Genomic DNA, 16,094 nt, shown 5'->3' on the forward strand with positions numbered 1-16,094 from the left:
ACGTAAGAAGGCAAGGGAGAAAAATTTCTTGCGGGAGACACAGGCCAGGAGATCTGGAGTTAAAAAACATAGACAGAAAACAGATAATGAGTATAATGAAATAATAACGTAGCTTTTTTTTGTTAACAGTGAGCCTTTCAAGGCAGTGTTGTTTGCACGTTGCTGGAACTCTGCTATACACTAAAGCGCAATGGCAGAAACTATATTCGCTACAGGTTCTCACACAGCAAGTCTCTGCAAGACAGGAGCTTCAGGTTTTATCTTTTATCACTGAAGACTTGTCACAGAACACGGTATCTAAGACTGAATTACGGCATTTCATCATCTTTCACGTACAACCGTTTGAGGCGAAAAAATATTAATCAAGACGGGCTACATCATCACGATTTAGCTTACAGAAATTCAGCTTTGCCTTCCATCACTTTGTCGGCTGCACTAATGGGAACAGGACAATTGAGGCGACTAAAGTGTTTAGGCATCTCATTGCTATTGAAATGGTATAGATCAGGTGCAGGAATACCTTAATTCCTTTTTCTCTGTCATATCTGCTAAGGAGGGATCACAACGGCCACAAGGAACTATCAGAAATGTTGTAATGAGCTTGTATCTGGATTTCCAAGTGCTGTAAATGCTGTTCAATCACAGTCAGTAAAACTTCGCTATTCCTGACCTGACCATCCTTAAAATCTGGGATAAGAATCTGCTAATCAGGGCTCGATTGCTCAGCAGGGGTACTGCAGAGGCAGTGTTTGCTAGCCATTAGCTATATGCTTGCTAGCTCTTGCCAGGGATATGACCTGAGCTGTTAAGAAAACCCCAGTGCTGCAGTGCATAAGCATGCAATGAAAGATTTGTGTCCTGGTACTTGAAAAGGGGGTGTGAGGAAAGGGAGATCTCTGTAGTCTCTTCCTTGTCTTTTGTATGCCACCGTGGTTATTTTGTATGCAAGGGGTTTGTATGCCAGGGTGCAGTGATCCATTGCCTTGCCTCAACTTTCTGTCTAGAAAACAAGAAAACACCTCATGGAGAAGAAGCTGCTTGATGCCTTGAATACAGATGATGCGCACAGAATATTTAAATCTCGTCCAAGTGTTGTTTAAGATTCCATTAGGATGCAGTTGTGAATGAGCTTCTTTTTGCATATGTAATTAGAAAGCAGAACAGATGGGAAAGGCATAGTTTAAAGTGATGTGTTCATTAAAATAACCAAAGCTGCAAAGTGTTTGTTCCCCAACAGCGAATTCGGGATATGAGACTCCTCAGGCTTACGATGTTTTTCCCCTGTTTTGAGTTTGACAACTGTGAATGACAACGATGAGATCTCTTTTGCATCATTTTTGTTGTTAGATATCACCACTGTTCCTTAGGGCGGTTTGATTGTTCGTTCCCTCGTATGCGGTTTGTGGTCTGTCTAAGATATACTAGGAAGCAGTGGGTATTAAGAAGCAGACACTACATCAAGGGATTTATTTTAATTGCATTTACTGTAAGAAAGATCTATTGGGATTTAAAAAAATAATATAGTGATTTTTAATAGTCTTTCAAAAAAGATCTGTGTGGACTGTATCCTGATAACTACTGTTATCCCTTGGGTTATTTCTACTCTTAACTTTCAGGTTTTTAAATTAAAAAGAAATAATTTTAAGAAATATAATTAGGGTTACCCCCATCTATTTTTTAGTAAAGCTGTCTCCTAAAATTGGTCTAACAATGTCCAAAAAATTATATACTAAAGTGAATAAGGGCTAATCCTTATTCTCCCCCAAATAAAAAAAAGGGGGGGGGGAGGGGGAAGTATTACATAGTTTAAAGAAACAAAAAGTATACTTTACCAGAGTTTAAGCCACACCAAGGGAAGACACTGGTAAGTGCCACTAGAAATAGGTAGAAACATTCCCAGCGACTAGTAACGGGCACTGGATAGGCTTTGGCCTTCCAGCCGACAAGATTACTGCTGATACTGAGCTCTCTGTAGACTTACAACTCTCAGCTGCTATGATGGAAGGCTAATCTGGGGAACGAATATTGGACCTTTCCTGTCTTCTGCTACTCCTGCAAAATGAATTGTATCAGATGTATTTTATAGGGAATTTAGAGCTTCAGGGCTTACTGGAGCCCTATTCTTGTTGCACTTCTGGAAAGCTGCTGTTGAAACTCCTGGGGAGTTAGGCCAAAGTCTGGGTCTAATTTGTCATTTTTTAGTAAATATGGTCTAATTTGGGGTAGAGTGTAATAACGAATTCTGGAGAAGAAGAAATCTAGTTGTTGTCATTTCTCTTCTCCTCTTCTCTGTGATATTTAACTTTTTACAAAATAAATAAAGGTAATTTTAAATAGAGGGTTACTATAATCATGCTGCTATTTTCTCAGTATTCACTGCCTTCTGAATATTGATCTTTGCTTCTTCTGAAGCAGAATGTTCATTATTTGCCCCCCAGCAGCGTCATGCATGGCCTTGTCTGCAATTCCATCACTTGTTGTTATATGCTGGAAAGAAGAGCTTCTTCAAACATGCAAAAGCAAATCCCTACCCTGAAGATCAGGACTGGATCACAAATCCAAATTTAGCTAGAACAGCAGATGTATCCAAGAAATACAACAGTGTATGCTGTTTATATTAAGGAAATAAAAAAATGTTTATCCGTGCTAATATCGGGAAACGATTGCTTTAAGTAGAAGTGGAGCCCTGTATGAGGACTGGAGTCTCTTTGTGTTGGGTGGGGCCCTCTAACAGGGTATACACGCTCCTTGCTCGAAGTACCTTGAAGTGCCAAGTGTTGAATCACCCAAGACTTCCATATGTGCCTAACTTTTCTCAGTGTGACTAGACCCACCAAATGCTAGGACGTTATTTGCTCTGTGTAAAGTTAAGTGTTTTACCGCCTGTATACAGCCAGTCTTCCTCTACAATGATAAAACGGACAAACAGAGGAAGACAACCCAAAGGTGGAAACCACCACTGGTGTCCTACTTAAGCATAATACTGACTAGCGGTGCAGGTAGTTTTATGCACTTTAGAAGTTTGGGGTCTTTTATATTGTTTCCTAGGGTACTGTAGAAAATGGCTGCCTGTACTTTCTCTGAAGTGCAGTGAATGAATAATCTCAGTATTTCAAAGTTTTCCTTCTTGTCTTGATTTATCTTTTATGTAGAGGAATGACAAGCAGCGTCTTGGAAAATAGCGAGGTATCAAACAGTATTGATTTCTTGCCATTGCAGTGACCTAGAAAGTGTTATTTCTCATTGAAAGATTGGGTTGTGTTTTTCCCATACAAATAAGCAGATTTAAACTCTCAGAATGTTTCAGGTTATTATTACGTAATTATTAAAAAAGGCATGTATTTGGTTTCCTTGCGTAAAGGCTATGGAAATTTTCTACGATTAGATAAAGTAATCCCTTGAATTTTAACTACCACAAATCCTGAATCTTTTATGTATATCTTATCATAGTTTGTTTTCTAATGAATTTTCTGACTAAGGATCCCCTCCTCCTTTCATTCTTGTCATTGAAACCTTTTATTACTGATTTGAAAAGAGTAGAAAACTAGACTTATTGCAGTACTCGTGGTTTTTATTTTGTGATTTGAAGTAGGGAATGATGAACAAGTGTGCCTAAAACAAGAATGGATTCCTCTAGTGCAAATTAATCTTTCCAGTTTCAGTCATGAATGAAGATTAAAGTGCCAAATTTTCAAAGGAAAGATTTCTTAATGTAATGGAACAGACATTTTCAAAACCCATCAGTGTGTCCCTTCTTATAGATCTGTAAGCTCAGCAGCATGTGACAGTTGAGATAAAAATCTAAAATCTGTAAGCCTACCCCAGCTTTGCTACTTACTGATAATTTATCGAGGGGAATGACAAGAAGGTAAGGCTAACTCATCACGTAGGCTTTCTTAGTGTGCAGTAAATGGGAGCTAGCTCCCTCAGCTTTAAATAGGGAGCTGAAATGTAGAATTAATTAAAAGGAAAAAATAATACATGAAATTTTGCAAAAATAGACCCACATTCACGTGGATTCTTTATACTCCTAGAAATATATTAAGTGCTATCTTTTGCATTTGTCGTTTCGAGATAAGCTATGTTTTTCCGATTCGTGGAATGAACCTGTAGAGTAAAATCCAGTAAAACCGTGAAAGCCATTGTGGTTTTCATAATTAATTAAAAAAATTAAATCTTTCAACTTCACCTCTTGTTGTAATGATGCTAATACTGTCTGTTAGCAATAGTCTTTATTTGGTGAAAAATCATGAAAAGATTCAACTTTTACAAGTTCTTAGCACTCTGAATATAGTTTTATGTGTCTTCTGCAACACCGAGTGTTGTTTTTCAGTGGTAGGCGCATTACACGTTGTTTGGTCAGTCTGCAGTAGGAGCAGATCGAAGGACTTTGTGTAGCTTGTTTTGAGTAAAACTTTACGAAATCTTTCATAGCCGCCTTTTGACACAGGAATGCTTTGGCTTTGCCGATTAAGACTTTTGGGCTTTTCTGCACAGGAAAGTTTCTTGGATGCATGGAGATATGCAGCCCACATGCTGAATGTTGACTTTACTGTTGCTGCACTTGCAGTTCTCTGATACCTACTGTCAAAGGTTCACGTGCAGTCATTCTTGCTCACGTTGAACTGAGTTGCCCTGTTTGAGGTGTAGAGTCCTATGCAGCATAAATAAAAGTATTCAGCGACTCTCTTGGTTAATGCAACTGAGTCAGTTATTTTGGCCACTGAGTGGGTTAATATGTTTAATCACATCAAGTTCTGGAATAGCATAAAAATAGGAAGCAGATATTGTCTGCAATTGTATTTCTTGCACCTCTACTACCGAAGAATGCCATAAATGCTCCTTAGTTGCTTAATGAAAGTAAACTCTGTTATATGCGTATGTTTGATATCTTTTAAAAAATTTCTAGTTCTAGTATCCTTCTAATAATTTGTAACTCACATGGATTTCGTAGGATATTGTGGCATTTGGCATTAAAAGGCAGTACATGAGGTAAAACGGAGTATCACATAAAAAAAGTATCCAATGCCTTTTTTTCTGCCATAATAAAAAGTGCAAATACTGCATGTAATAAAATTCAAAATATGGCCTGTAACCATTAAAAAATAAACAGTTTACACCAAGGTGTGAAGAATAATACTGTGAATAGCATTTATTCAACAAATTTAATATACAATTGCAGTTTCAGTACGAAGTAATGTTCACTGAAAACTACTAACATGCTGTCATTTTGCTTATTCTTTAAAGATAATTCATTTTTCTGTCATAATATATTGGCCATAAAAGTAAGTGTGTTTTGAAAATAATGCTATATTGTGGAAATCAGGTTTGATTTCCAAATTTTCCACGCCTTTAAAAAGGCAAAATGTGTTAAACATTTTCTTTGTCTGTAACTCCTCTCTTCCCAGTCCAATATCAAACCAACTACTTCATTCCAGTGAAGAAGCTGGTTTTTATTCAGCCAAATATTTAATGATATGCTGAGTTATGAGCACGTGCCTGTTTTTGGGGATAAGAGATTTTTGTACCTGCTAGGAGTGAATGGAGACACAGCCATACTTAAATTCCTGCGATGAATTCAGGGCCTTTGCAAGGATCTCACGGCGGGGAAATTTTTATATAATCCAACTTTTTCATAACTTATTTAGAGTGTGCGCTTGAAAAAAAGAAGGACTTTTATTAATCCTTGACTCAATAGAGGTTACACGTATGACAAACAAAATGAACAAAGTAATCGGCTCCCCTGAATTACACAGCTTGATGAATCAAAGGGGAAGAGGAAACTTTTGATCGATCCCCAGAGGCTGCTTCTGCTGAGTGGCTGACGCCTGCCCTGCCGCACGGCCCCATCACCGTTCCCTTCCCATGCTGGTCTGCCAAGCAGCACATCTGGCTGTAATCCAACATGCTTCTCCCTCATCCTTTCGACTACTTATTTATTTACTTGCTTGGAAAAGCCGGAAGGCAAATGTGAAACTGAGATAGAGAATTAGGTCAGGAAACCAATGGATAATATTGCTTGCTGCTGTCCGCAATATTGACTAGAAGTCTTGTCTCTCGCTTATTAGAAATAGTTACAGGGCAGGCTGTCTTGCAGCACTCGTGTTTCCATCTCCCGGCCTAGGTGTGACTATTGTGTCACGTATCTCTAACTTTTGTCAGGCTTGATACGAAGAATGTGTTCTGCCTCTTCTTACAACAAAAAAAAATGGGAAAATGGATGTTAGCACTCAATTTTTCCAAACTTTTCAACAGATTTGTAGGTGAAGACTTTCTGAAACCTAGTTGAGATTTAAAAGGAACGTTTATCAGATAAAGAAGGCCTAAATCTTGTCTCAGTAATATGAATGTAGTAAAAGAAAAAAATTATATTGTGTTATAGTTAAGTCTTTTCTTTTAAATATGCATTACAAAATCTGCTGTTTTAATGTAAATCTCCTGCATAAGTAAAAACTATAAAAAACCATAATGTCTATTTTAGCCTTCTTACAGATACGATATAACATCCTTTTTCAATGATTGCATTGCTGAAGGACGTTTTATTGATGGATTTATCAGCTGTCTTTCATAATAATTTTTCAATGCTCACATTTGAACCTTACTTGTTCTGGAGCCACCAAAGGGTCCTTTGTCAAAGGTGGCTTCTTCCAGGGGCAGCTTCTTACCCTCTGCGTGCCATCGCTCTCAGATATGCCGGTTGGACAGGGATTTTAGGATAGGGAGAGAAAGTGGCATCTCTGCTATTATGACAAGTGGGCAGAGCTAACTGTTCCAATCTCCTTGCACAGTAGTCCTGAAGAAGCTATATTCTTTTTTTAAATGATTGGTTACCATTCCCTGCAAGAATAGAGCTACTTTTGAATTTGGGAATGTGTGGGAATACTTTTCCCTGCAAGTGCTCTTAGTAAGGGTGTTTTTGTTGTTTGTTTTTTTGTTCGTTTCTTTTTTTAAATAGCATTTAACTATTCCCTACCCCTAAAGCATCCTGTTTATATTGCTGGCTATAATTACCCGTAGCACAGGGACAAAGCATCTAATGTAAATCTTAAAAAATTTAACAAATTATATATCGTTGGTGTACTGCTACACTTTTAATTACAATGAAAGGCAACCACTTATGACATCAAATGATGCCATTGATACCACAACAGTAAAATGTCCTGTGACCTGCAAATGTTAACACCTGTAGCAGCTGAATGAGCTTTAGAATTGTCTAAGACTGAGGCAATGCTGCCGCCTAATGATGGGAGTATATAAGACGCAGTGTAGCAAAGAGTTTCTTGCTTGGCAAGCGGGCTAGGTTTGTCACATGAATTGAAGTCTGTAAGTGAAAATAAAAGCAATAAAAATTGGCCCATAGACTAGACTACATGATTTCATGGTGTGCTGGGCCATTTATTTGGTTCAAACTTAAAAAAAAGCAAAAAACAACCCCTGTAATCACTTTAAGTCTGTAAAGTTTTTGTCTTCTGTGTCTTAACATCTGCTATGAATATGATGAGAATGAGTGCCCACTTTTTTCTGTATTGATAGAATTTTTTTGTGTGTTGGTTTCAGGTATTTCCCATTACTTATCATTATTGTAAATAGATCATTATAGTATCTATCTTAGAATTTTTATCATTCTCTGCAGTATCCAACGACAATTTTCCCCCTAATATTTTTTTTTATTTCAGAAGAATAAGAAATTGCATTAATGTCTTAATACCACATTTATCTATGCATCATTGGCCTTCTTTATTTAGAACAGTTCAATGTAGTCTAGTGGCTGGGAAGACTATTGTTAATAGCATTGCTGTCAAGTTAATTCATAGACCCATAAAGAGCAATAACACTTCTGTGAGGCATCTGCCAATGTAATCTGTGACAGCTTGTACACCCAGCAGATCAAAGCGGGATCCAGCCCTGCAGTACCTGCTCCTTTTCCAAGTCTTCTGGTAGACCTTTCGGTTTGTGCACTATAATGAAACATATAAGAGCAAGCTCTCTGCTTTCCTTTCCTCCCATTTTATCTCTGTTATGTCTTTAATGTGAAATGCTATTGAAAAGGCATACAAAATCCAAAGATTGTTACTGATTTGTGCCAGCTTGCTCTGACGAAGGATTTCATGGCATATTGGTCAACCCTTGAACAATTGTAATTTGGCAAAAACTAATAAACTGTAATTAAGGCATTACAAAGGCATTGATTCGTTAGCAGTCTGCCCATTAAATCATTGTAATTAATCATAAAATGATTAAGGCAACAGAGTTAATGCATTTGAAACCTGTGCTAAAGATGCATTTTTAAAAAAATGCATGGTCATATTTCTTTTGTATGTCTTCAGGGTTTTTTGATATTATACTCCTCTCAGCTGGGCTGCCTTCTGGCAGTCGGCATCTTCACAATGTGCTTACTTCAAGGTGAGTGTTTGAGGTCTAAATCTCTCTTCTGTTTCAACCCCACAGGTGCAGGAGGTTGGTCTCCATCAGACAGTGATCATTACCAGTGGCTGCAGGTGGATTTTGGGAACAGAAAGCAGATCAGTGCTGTTGCGACTCAAGGCAGGTACAGCAGCTCTGACTGGGTCACTCAGTATCGGATGCTCTATAGCGATACAGGGAGAAACTGGAAACCATACCACCAAGATGGAAATATCTGGGTAAGTCAGTGGTGTAAAATGGAAGCCTATGCTGTAACTATGTTGATTGACTGTGGTTTTTGGAACTCTGCGCTTCTTCAGTGTTGGTTTTGTGAGGTCAGAACAGAGCTTAGCTCAAAACACATTGATTCAAGCTGCAACTGCTGTCGGGAGGCCTATCCCTAGAGTAGCGAAGCCCATTTGGGATGATGGTAGTTGTCAGAAGATGCAGACATTTTTTGGTTGTTGATATTCCTTAATGAGTCTCTCATGCTTTGGCTTTCCTTTCCCTGCCTTTTCTTTTTACTAATTTCATGGAGTAAATGTGAGGCACACAAGTAGTTTTGAAAAATTCTGCTCTTATACATAACAGTTTAGATGGCAATTTGTTCTTTGTGCGTATACATGCTGGGGAGCAGTTCTATCATGTTTGTATTGTTTTCTGTATAGATGCTACAGGGATATTTATGCTACAGTAATTTCAGCAAAAAGCATATAATGTGGTTTTGTCTTTTACATTTTTCATGGATAAGCTGCTAATTTCATTCTTGCTGAAAACAGTAGCCTTCCATTTATCTGACTAAAAAATGATAGCCATTACTTAACATGCCTATCCTCATAGCCATTCTTTCAGATGGTTATTCTTTTTTGAAAAGTATCCTTTGAAAACAGCAAAATGCTATGTTTCTTTCTGAAACAAAATTAACTTAATTAGCTATTATGCCTCCTGAGAAAAATATTGTTAAAGCAGACAAGATTTAACATTGCTCTATTTCAGATTCACATTTTTGCCAGGTGCTTCTTTTATTACGGTCTGTTATTAAAAATGAATGTCAAACACAGAGCATAAGGTGAATGGTTTTATCTGTGTAAGAAAAACTCGCTTAATATGTGGAGTACATAGAGGCAGTCATTTTTTATTAGAGTATTGATTTATTGGAAAAGCCTCCTCCATGTGCCAGATAGGATTCTGAAAGAGGGAGATATTAAAGCCAGGGGGACAGGCAGGAGTGAAGAGAAAAATATTGGGTGCTGCTTTAGATTCCTTAGGACTTGGTGGTATGAATGTTGTTCATCAGGATGGCGGGGAGCTTGTGCTTAAGCTTGATAAATATAGAAAGTTTCTTTTTTAAAGCCACTTGTGTATGAAAATACTTATAGCCTTCAGTGTTCGTATTATCTTAGATGTAGAAAAGCTTCTTCAAAAACTACTATTGAAATTATGAAGACTTTGTCTCAGGGGAATGGGAGAGGGCTATGCAGCTGGCTGAGTGAACGATATATAAAGCAGGACAGGCTGAGGAAAAATCTGTTCTTACCATGTCAAAGGGAAAATCTTTTGGCAATGTTTGATTTGGTTGATTTAGTCACAGCTGTGAGTGTTTGGTTCCAAAGTGGCCCACCTTTCTGAGGGCTTTGTAGAATGTCTTAATTCTTGTATTGTTTCTTAATACAGAAATACTAAAAGCTTCATGAAAGGACATTTCATTTTCCTCCTTATTAGTAATTACGTACGATTGGTGAATTCGGGGGGAATACTGGTTTGTTATTCAGGGGGAATATGGTCTGTTACTGACCATCGATATCGCTTGCAGAAATGTGTGATGAGTTATGCACAAGCCTGCTACTTCTACTTGGAATGCTAATTCTTTGGGATATACTTAGCAAGCTGTTTGCTGCAGTACCGCAACTGTTCATGTCCAGCAGTTCTTATCCAATACTAGAAAAGCAGTTTTAAAAAAAAAACAACTCCCCTAGATCAGCTTTCTTTTTAAGAATAAGCTACTAGCAAAAAACCCCAACTCTATGGGTCTTGACTCCACTTCTAACTTGCCTAAAACAGCATTGTTTCTGTTGTTAAAGGATATCTGAGCCTTGTTTTAATCTTGAAAACACTGTGCTTTTAGCTATTAATAAGTCTTTAAGCTTAGTAAGTTCCCGAGGCAGGGGAGGTGCCTGAGGATGGAGCAATACTGTTGTACTATAGTAGTTACGAGGAGACAGACTTCCCTGATGTGGTAATGGGGTGGTGCAGAATTTCCCATCGCATCTTCCTCGTAGTGTCACTTTGTACAAGAAATTAAAACCAGCAGAAGCTGAGGGCTAGATCAGACCGCATGAGCCAAGTATCCAGCATCGGCAATTTAAACTCGTAAAGCCAGATTCTTCCTGACTGAAATAACTGTGATGATCCTAAAAACCTCAGATGATTCTGGTGCCCTTAGAAATCCTTTTAAGGAAGTATTTAGTCTTTCCCTTTGGATTTGTACCTTTTAGAAGTTTTATCCACGAGAGAAATGTGCTATGTAGCCTTCGATTAATGTCCCTCGTCCATCATTCCTATGCCTGAGTGTCATTATTTCCTGACAACAATAAATCTAAAATTAAAGGAGAAAGCAGAGAAAAAGAGGAAAATAGAAGTGCAGAGTTCAACAATATTTAATACTAAAGCAGTTATGATATCAAATGACACAGCCAGAGGACGAGATATGGGAAACAGAAGGAAATAAAAATAAAGCTTGCTACATGAGTTAGAGAGCAAACGAGAAGTAATTTCCAAAAAGATCTAGCTAGGAACAAGCCATGATAATCTGCATAAAATGCTGAAGTGACCCTCCTTTCTGTATGCATTAGTCAGGGAGGAAAAGAAGTTCTATACTTATCTTATAAGTAGGAGAGAAATCAAAAGGCTCTCAGGAAGTCTGTGATGGGGAAAGTGCTTTCAATTTAGACTAAGCTTCCCAGTTCTGTGAAATAAATTTTTCTGACCCCACCCCTCCTGGGCTTTTGGATATTTTCCATTTCCATGAATTTTAATAAGATGAGTGAATGTGGTTTCTTTCCATAAAATGCCTAGCAACTAGAGAATTTTGATCACCTCTCCTACCTTCACTCTTGTAGTCTGAGATTCTAATTTTGATAGGTTGTGAGGGTTTCCCCTCATACGTCAATCTGCTGGGGCGTTCCGTGTACGCATTATATCTTTGTTTTGGTATAGATGCTCATTTTGGTTTCTACATCAATGCCATCTATCTGTTTGCCTAAAGGATACATACCAGACATGATTCTACATATGATACTGCTTCTATTTCCTGACTCAATATAGGTGATGTTAATGCCTCACACTAAGCATAATGCAATTATGCCCTATAGGTATGTTAAGAAAATGCTGATATCTTGTTAAAACATTGAGACTCAAATCATAAGCACAAGTGGCAGAGCTGAGCAACTTTAAGATTCAAGCCTTTCCTAAAGGAAATTGGAGGATCCTTGGTACAATTGAAGAGGTCTTAGGAGGTATCATCTTTTAAAATTTGATTGCTCTAGTAGAACTTGTGACCAGCTCTCATCCATCTCATTTTTTTACTCTTGGGGATATCAAAGCCAGGGTGATGAAGGAGAAAGTGTTACTGTAATTACGAGTTTCAAAAAAAGTACTGATGGCAAAGGTGGAGTGCAGACCCTTTGTACATGACCTCCAAATTATATTCTGTAGTTGACTCTTATCTTCAGCCTCGGTGAAGTTCAGTGGAGTTGCAAAGATGTAAACGAAAGCAGATTTTGCTCTTTTACCGAAAATTTAGCTCCGGACCAAGTGGTTGCTGCTTCAGTTGAAAGCAATTCTGTTTTTCTGGTTTTGTTGTTGTTTTTCTTTCAGTTTTAATTAAACTTAGAGTATTACGCGTAACACCTGCTTTTGTATTATTTTTATTACTGAAAAGATATTAAGTGATTATGTAGCTTTCACTATGAAGAATTAATTTTTGAAAAGAATTTAATTTATTTATTTACCTACTGGCTTTAAACACAATGTTTACTTTATTTTTTTTTAATACTGCTCATTCTGTTCCTTGTTTAGTTGAAATAATCAGAAATCCAGTAAGTTAACTGTCAAATGAACTTTGCATTTCTCTGGGCACTGAGGAGCAACTTGCTGTTTGAGAAATGCAGTTTCTTCATTTACATGGTTCCCCTTGGTATTGAAGGAAGGAAGTTGGTACAGCGTAGTGGATTTAGTTTGCACAGGAAAATGAGCTCTCAGCACTTCAGAGCAATTTTGGCTTAGTATTGAGCCAAAATTCATTGTGAAAGGAAGCACCAGTGAGTTGGATGATTTAACCTTCTCAAGCTGTGTGAGACTTCACATGTTTAATACACTTGGGTGCCTTTGGAAATACCAATCGTCAGACAGACCTAACGTAACATTTGAAGTCTAGGTAGATATAAGGCAATCATCTGCAGCTCTACCTAGCTGAAATTATGTGGGAGCCTTCTGCTCAGCGTTTCTATTTGTCCTGATATGCTAATTCTGGTTAGATTATTCAGAGAAAAACCTGCAAGCCTTATCACATTCCCAGTTCCTTCCACCTGCTCTACAGAGCACCTTTTATAGCTAACCAAGGACTTACTGCACGCATCTTAGAATACAACGATTTGTGTATAGCAACTACGAGTGAAGAAGAATAAATTCTAGCATACACTTGCTCTGTTAGGACACGCAAGAATTATTTGCTTTGTAAAAACTGTCACTGCTTTTTCCCTCCGAGCCAACTTCTTTCCGTGACCCTGAAGTAAACACTATTAATGAAGTATGCTATGAAAGAGTTCTTGAATTGATGCTTATTGCTGCTGCTCTGTTTTGGTTACTCTGCAAGATCTTGAGTGGAAACCTACCTCTCATAGGAAGACTTGCTAGATGAATGGGCTTATGGGCCTGGGATGTGTGTGTGTTTTTTTTTTTTAAAAAAGTACTTCTATTGAATTAATTTATCTTCTTAAACCAATTCAGTTTATATGACACAATACTGACTTGCAGTTACGGGAGCACTTCAGAAGTATGAAATCTGATTAGAATGGTCTGTGACTTGCCATTTGTTGTTGCTGGGCTGCTACTAGAATATCAGATACTGTGCAGACCTATTTCAACATGACAAAGTGGTTTGATATATTGGTCAGGGCAAAAGTTTTGACTAGTCTTTATAGCAGAGCCCCGGAGTCTTTTGGGAATGTTGTGAGTTTATTGTTGTTTTCTATTTAAGGATGCCCTGACCTATCCTGCCTGGAAGGATTTTTATGTCTGGTATCTTGCTGTCTCCATAGCAATGCCTGCAAAGTGACCAGTGACATTTTTACTGGCTCTTAATTCTCTAGATATTTTATTACTAGAAACACATCTTTCAAACTTCAACTTCCCTTCCACATGAAAAAAAAAAATATTCTCATTTTTCTCCTGTAATCTCCTGTGTGCCTTTTCTTAACTTCACTATGCCTTAGCTTACCTGGCTGTTATGTCTCGGAGTCACTGTCTCCTACGCCTTTGTCTTACAAAGATTGCTCCATTACTTGCAACAGCCAGTATCACCTTTATGGGTGCACCGAGTGAATGAGGTGGTGTAACTCCCACCAAAGTCTATGTGTCTCAGCACTTAGTGCACATTGCTGACCTATACGTTGGGGGCCTGTGACTGAAGGGGTATGGATACAGGAAAATATTTCTTCTGCTGTAGTGGAGCTAAACTTTTTTAGAGAACTAATGTAACAGTCTCTGCTATTATGTCAAAAAAATCTAACTAAGTGTTGATAGGAGACCTTTAGAAAATCAGGCAGTTGCTGGCGTGGGATTTTGAGAAACCCTGAAGAAGAGAACTTTACAGATCAACATCAGTGCTATCCTGATGAAGCCTGTTTCCTAATCTACTCTGTATGGTATCCGTTAAGAGAAACAGTAGAAATTTCTAGAGCTTTTAGACAAATGCGCTTGGCGTTTTATAAAATATCATGGCAAAATATATCTACGCCAAATGCTGTCACAGCCACAGACAGCATTTGTATTAAAATGACAGAAGATCTGATGGCCTTTTAAAGGTTGGAACAGTAAGATTAACACCAAATTGGGATAAACAGTAGTGCTAGTTTAAAATCCTGATCTTTCTGAAAAAACCAAAAATTGTTATTTACAGGACTCTAACAATGTATTTCACATATGAAGCTATGGCCTTGATTGTAAAACCTTCTAAACATACTTTTGTTTAGAATACTTGAAATCACATATTTTGTGCAGGAAGAAAAACCTTTTATGTTATTTTTAGTAGAAACATGGGCTCATGAGTTTGCTTATAATTTTAAATGACATTTTTTAAGGGAAATATACACTGACGTTTTGGAAAAGGATTTGATCAGATGGAAAGTTACGATCTTTTTCACTGCAAGCTACTCATGCTGTTCATGAGGGAAAGATTCTATAATTGTATTAGGCTATCTCCAGAGGCATAGGCAGAACTATTTTAATCTGTTAAAGAGTATGTCAAGTAGACAGAAGACAAAATTTCTCCTGGTGCAGTGGCAGACAGTGTCTGAGCCCTCCCTTGAATCTGTACAGGCCATTAAATACAAACCAAATTGGGATAACATATTAGAGGTTTGCACTGTAGTCTCCTAGAGTGTTTCCATTCTAAAGGATTATTTTCTAATCTGTTGGTTTTAGCCTGAGGACTACTTGTCTGTTTATGTAAAACCATCAAATTTTAAACACAGGTATCTAAAGGCAGGCACCTAAATCCATTTATTTTAGCTCTCAGATGGCTTGTTTTTCAAATAACCTTACCGTGTCATCATCCCGCAGTGAATCCAATGCGTAGGTCCTTAAGCAAGCCCGCAAGAGCGCGTTGCGTACTTAATCAACTCAGCATTGACAATAGTCATAGTCATGGCTGAATGGCATCATGGCTCAGCTAACAGATCTTTCTAAGAGGCAGGCTTTGGAGCTCATGCCTAGCACCAAGCAAGGCCCACGCTGGCTGCTGCACTGGGCTTGCGTAACGGCAATGCTTCCACTTCTCAGCCGGTGTGTGCGGAGCTGAGTAGAGTGCATCAATAGACTCTTAAAACTGCTAGCATAGTTATGTTGGTCATCCTCAATCCCTTCTAGAAAGCCTGAACGCTTCCATAGGTGACTGAAACAGAGCTGAGTTTTCAAAGTTTTTGAATTTTTGCAGATTCTCTATAGACGCACATTTGAATGTCTGGATTAAGATCTACCCAATGTGATTGAATAAATTGAACTGTGGCAATTTCCTTGCTCCTTGTCAGCCCGCTTGTTTGGCTACCATGTATGAATATATCAAGTAATTTATGTGGCTCTACTTGTAGCAGAAGGCCAGCATATGACCCAAAATCTGCTTTATGGCACTCCTGATCTTTTATTGTTGGTAGATACTGATTTTTATATTTTTTCATATATTGAATAAAATGTAGATCTAGCAATGTGTAGCTAATGTTTCATTTGATAAAAGTATGATTAGAAATAGCTCTAGTGATCTCCAAAGATTTAAAAAAATAAATAAAAATAATGATACAGATATTTGATATGCCTTAAATTGAATTAGAAAATGTGGAGTTACAAATCATGAGTCCTGCACATTTACTTAGTCATCAGGTTGCATTATGTTAAAATACTTCTGCAATGTGTTTGAC

At 37.8% G+C, this 16,094-nt stretch overlaps 1 protein-coding gene across 1 annotated transcript in view; it reads left to right on the forward strand.

Moving 5' to 3' along the window:
* CNTNAP2 (contactin associated protein 2) overlaps positions 1-16,094 on the forward strand; it is a 1,162,694-nt gene that overhangs the window by 383,505 nt on the left and 763,095 nt on the right. The window contains exon 3 of the mRNA XM_059818416.1: positions 8,449-8,642. Within this exon, the coding sequence (XP_059674399.1) occupies positions 8,449-8,642 (194 nt within the window). The remainder of the gene's footprint in view (positions 1-8,448; positions 8,643-16,094) is intronic.

This window comes from Gavia stellata, chromosome 6, assembly GCF_030936135.1.
Source record: "Gavia stellata isolate bGavSte3 chromosome 6, bGavSte3.hap2, whole genome shotgun sequence".
Classification (NCBI taxonomy): Eukaryota; Metazoa; Chordata; class Aves; order Gaviiformes; family Gaviidae; genus Gavia; species Gavia stellata.